The following is a 4,828-nucleotide window of genomic DNA, read 5'->3' as shown; positions in this document are numbered from 1 at the left end:
ACCATTTTTCATAAATTTACTTGTCTTAGTTGTTATTTGAACAGTGAAATGATATTTTCCTTGACCATAATTTTCTCAATTACCTCTTACTCTAGTGGCTAAAAGTCCAATTTCTTGTAGTGAATCATATTTGGCAACGTTTAGGTATAGGGATTAATCCCACGTGGATTGTCAAGTCATTAAAAATTTCCGTTATTAACTCTTGAAGGTATTTGTGATTTCTTGGAATAACAACAGAATATTTTTTTTATCCTTAAGTACTCTATTTCACATAGTTCAAAAGCAATTTAGACTTTTTTCGTAAATTTACTTGTCTTAGTTGCTACTTGAACAGTCAAATGATATTTTTTGACCATAATTCTCTCAAATACCTCTTAAATAGTACATTTTTTTCCTAGTTTCTAAATATGTAAAACTCATTTTGAAAGTTTTTTTATAGATTTTATGTTCGAATTCACATTGTATATTAGTTAGTTCGACCTCATACCTTCTCCATTACGGGTTTAGATTTTTTGCCTCCTTTCAGTGGTCGTGATAGCATGAATACATTCTCTTTTTTTTTAATTTCCCACCTATCTGAAACCCGTATTGGAGACCCAACTAAATTCAAATCACGCATTGCAGGACCCATTTGAAGGTGACGCTCCCAACAGAATTTCTCCATGCCCAGAATTTGAATCCAAAACCTCTGAGCAAGTATGAATACATTCACTAAGCTGCGTAAACCTATTAGTGACAAATTAGTCTAACAGAAGAACTGCTTAGAAGGTGTTTAGGTAATCTTTAGAAGTTTAACAGAGACATTGGGTGAACATATAGAAAATCTTAAAAGAGAGATGCAAAATGAGCAAGCACGCACTTAGAAATCTTGAGAATATAATCCAGTCTTCCTTTAATAAACTTATGGAGTCTCAGGACCCAACTGGCAATTATCCCCGTCGCGTACAAAAAGTCTGTAAGACATGCCAAGTTCAGAGCCCTAGCTCCATCAAGAGGTTGACACTTCCGACAAATACACACATTCGAACTTGTACTAAAAAAAACAGCCCGTACGACTTAATCACTTGAGTTTTCCAAAATAGCACTGGTAATATTAAGTCAGCAACAATTCAGCAGAGTATGACAACCAGAAACAACAGATAACATTCCTCATAGGCCTGTAGCAACAAGCAAAAGAGGCACTTCAGCTGTCAAGTTCCTCCGACTTGTCTCTTCCATGAATCCTCAACAATCAATTCATCAACTCCCCAATCTTCATAACTAATAAACACAAGACAAAATTAATCTAAGTGAGAAACGACAAGACATAGAACGAGGGAAGGAAAGAGGAAGATATAGTAACAGATGCTTAAAGACAAAGGAAGTCTTGCCTTCCATCAGGCAAGTAACGGCGAATTGTGAATGGTATCTTTCTCTCTCTGAGCTCTTTCATTGCAATCTTTTAGCATAAATGAATTTTGACAAAAAAGACATCAGTCACTCTAGAAACTTCACCAAATAGACATGTTGCACAATCTGCATTTTTAAAGAGGCTTACCTCCAGTGGGTCAGTTTCTCCTTCCAACTCAACCATCACAGGTGCATTCATGCTGCTCAAGGACAAAATAACTCACCAGGTCAAAAAAATATATATATTGCATCTCTTCACAAGTTATCAAACTATAAAGTAAGACCTTGGTAAAAGCAGAATTGAGGGGAAAGAAAAATGACCTGATCTGGAGTGCACGAGTGCCCAGGATTCTTGCACGTTCATATTTTGTCATAAACTTTGATGTCTTACGAGGTCGTTCTACAGGCTCTTGCTGCTCTGTTTTTTCCTCGCCTTCACCCATCAGAGGATCTGGTATGTCTTCATTGTTGCCATTATCTTCTTCAATCTCTGCTCCTTCCTGTCAGTTAAGCCCAATAATGAAAAACACTCCATCAAATACTTATGTAACATTAACATACCTATAATGAGGATTACAAATAAGAGAAATCATCTTACATCAGGCTCAGGATCCATTGGCTCATCCACGTATCTGCACAAATGTAAAGAGATAAAATGCCTAATAGGTACAATACCCAATGACGTTTACCAAAATCTAACATAATGTATCTTCACAAACACCAAATCAAAAAATGACAAACAACAAAACCAAGTAACAAACGGTTTAACCACAAAAATAGCTACTAGAAAAGGTCAGTACCCTACCCAATTCAATTCATATCTAGGGAAAGCTTGACACAAGAAAAGTAAAAATCTGCCGAGTTTGTACAACAGTACAAACATGCACTTCAGAAAGCAATATACATTGAGAAGGTTTGCTGCAATTATTGAAATACTCAAATGTTTCAATATATTTGAGAACTCTGTTGTATTATTAATACAAAGCATTTCTTGAGCAAAAAAGGGCACTTGTAATATCAGTGCTAAATGACCTTCAGCAAAGCTGATTATCCTCACCCATTCTTGCTTCTTTTTTTCCATGTAGCTTTTCTTTATGCCTATTTAGCTAGTGGGGCATTGGTCATAAACGAAATTCGTAGAGGAGATAAAACAAGAATAAAGAGAAAGAAAGAAAGGGAAGTTTCTTCGTATGAAACTCCCCCAGATGCAGCTAGTTAAATAACTTTTTATTTTTTTTCAAATTTTGATAAGACAAAATAGAATTACCATCCACACTACCTTAAATGAACTAACTAGCTAAGTTTCACCATAATCTACACATCGATACAAGTGATATACTACCAACAGCAATATAGCGCAAGTTGAACACAATGGTAAAGCCGTTATAGAGCAACCTCAGTCTACCTAATGCTTAAATGGTATTGTCCACCATATCCTACAAGGTCGTCTTAAGAATAGACTCTTCCAACTATACATAGATCATTGTCTTTAAATAGTGTGAATCACAACATTTAAAAACTCCAAATATTTGTGAAGTTCTAACTTGTTTATTTTGGATCTGCAATATGCTCCTCACATGTGGGTCTAATTTTTTTTCTTTTGTGCCAGGCACAAGAAAGTACAACAACTCTGCCTCAATCCCAATCAGGTAGGGGTCAGCTAATTTCCAGTTTAAGCTCAACTCATGTCATCATCACACCAATTTTGTTAGTTTGTGACAATAAGAACCGAACTGTGACTTCTTCCACCCGTTACCATACTGAATCGTGTGAACTGCCTCGTTGTAAAAGTTTAATCCTGTGAAATACCTCTCTAAAGGCTTAAACTTTCAGAAAAGTGACACCTTGTAATTGTTTATTTTAGGACCACAACACTTACGACAGAAAATCAATAATCAGAAACGAAGACGAAGAATAAGACCAAAAATTCTCCCATGCTTATAGGAACATCACAATCTAATGAAGGGCCAATAAGATTACGTTTTAATTAGTAACTACTAATTACCCAAGAGAATGGGTTATGTTAAATTCAAAGAACAGAACTTCAAAAAGGAATAAAAAGCTTTGAAAACAAAGCGTGACAGTAGGCCAAAAAGTTAAAAACACAATGCGGCGTAACCCTAACCATCCACGCCAAGCTAAACAACGAAACAGTAAAATCACAACAAACCCCTAAAATGTTTTTCCATAAACCCTAACCCTAAACCCTAAATAAGTTCATATTCAATAGGCAAATCAATTTGTGTTTACGCATAATAAACCAAATAAACATTAAATTTCAACAAGATGAAAAGCAATGAAGGGCGGCGGCACTAACCCTCCGTCCACATCATAATCGTCGTCCGCCATTGTTGTGTAATACGGAGAGAACGCAGCTATACCGAGTTGAAACCAAATGGAACTGAAAATATGTAAGCCCTTTTGTGCGCCTCTAATATTATATTTTGTGGGGTTATTTTTCTCATTATGATTAGGCTACAGTTACGGGCCTTAAACTTATCAAGAAATTTTAGTGGGCAAATTACAGCCAGTGGCTATTCGGTCAAAGTAATTATTAAAAAAATAATTATTCATTGTATAGGTATGTATAAAAAAGGGCAGTTTGGTGCACTAAAGCTCTCGCTATGCGCAGGATCCGGGGAAAGGCCCGACCACAAGGATCTATTTTACCAGTTACTCCAAGGCTCTCCTTCAGTATAGGCATGTATAGTCAGTATATATTTCATATATAGTCAAGCTATATTCAGTTTTTTGAGTGTATCATAATGTATATTCAGTGTATAGCTCATGTATAATTAATCTATATTGTATAGTCAGTGTTTAATCACGGTATGTTTCCTATGATTTTGATTATTTTTATATAAATAAAATATGATTATATTTGTTGTAAATTAATTAGTTTATTATATACATTTGAAATTGTCCCAATTTTATTTCTACACTCGAACAACAATTTATTTCAATTGACTATCTGAAAATATTGTAAATTGTTTTCTATTGGACGCTTTTAATTCGGGGGGGGGGGGGGGGGGGGATTGTATGTGTGTCTCAAATATAGTTAAGTTGACACTTGACAATATATAAAATATGTCACCAGCTTTAATAATATCAGTACTCTCAATCAATATGCCATAAAACCTTAGACTTGGGGGGGGGGGGGGTTGTGTGTGTTCTCAAATATAGTTAAGTTGACACTTGACAACATAAAATATGTCACCAGCTTTAATTATATTAGTAGTCTCAGTCAATATGTCATAAAACCTTAGACTTGTTCCAATTGTGGTTGATAAATATAATTAAAGGAGATGACATATTTTATTTTGTTAATTTAACTACCTAATAGATGTTTGAAAGCACACACATAAGTATCTAGCAATAAGCCAGTAATATGTTATCATGTGTTCAATTGTAACTTATTGTAATTTGAGTGTCTAGATGA

At 34.9% G+C, this 4,828-nt stretch overlaps 1 protein-coding gene across 1 annotated transcript; it reads right to left on the bottom strand.

Annotated features, from left to right (window-relative positions):
• Positions 1-866: 866 nt before the first annotated feature.
• LOC129882219 (DNA-directed RNA polymerases II and V subunit 6B-like) lies at positions 867-3,866 on the bottom strand. Its single transcript, XM_055956419.1, has 6 exons — positions 3,707-3,866; positions 1,988-2,021; positions 1,711-1,889; positions 1,538-1,589; positions 1,371-1,438; positions 867-1,260 (listed from the first exon to the last, which is right to left on the bottom strand). The coding sequence occupies exons 1-6, from the start codon at positions 3,736-3,738 to the stop codon at positions 1,191-1,193; spliced, it is 435 nt and encodes a 144-aa protein (XP_055812394.1). The 5' UTR covers positions 3,739-3,866; the 3' UTR covers positions 867-1,190.
• Between the last annotated feature and the right edge of the window lie 962 nt (positions 3,867-4,828).

The sequence above is a fragment of the Solanum dulcamara genome, chromosome 3 (assembly GCF_947179165.1).
Source record: "Solanum dulcamara chromosome 3, daSolDulc1.2, whole genome shotgun sequence".
NCBI classification, from domain to species: domain Eukaryota; kingdom Viridiplantae; phylum Streptophyta; class Magnoliopsida; order Solanales; family Solanaceae; genus Solanum; species Solanum dulcamara.
The sequence above is the reverse complement of the archived record's forward strand: the minus strand, read 5'-3'. Positions and strand labels throughout refer to the sequence as shown.

Coding starts and splice junctions, on each gene's coding strand:
- LOC129882219 (XM_055956419.1), bottom strand. CDS start 3,738: ATGGCGGACGACGATTATGATGTGGACGGAGG. Junction 2,022..3,706: donor GATTATGATGTGGACGGAGG/GTTAGTGCCGCC, acceptor ACATTTGTGCAG/ATACGTGGATGAGCCAATGG. Junction 1,261..1,370: donor CGTTACTTGCCTGATGGAAG/GCAAGACTTCCT, acceptor TGTGTTTATTAG/TTATGAAGATTGGGGAGTTG.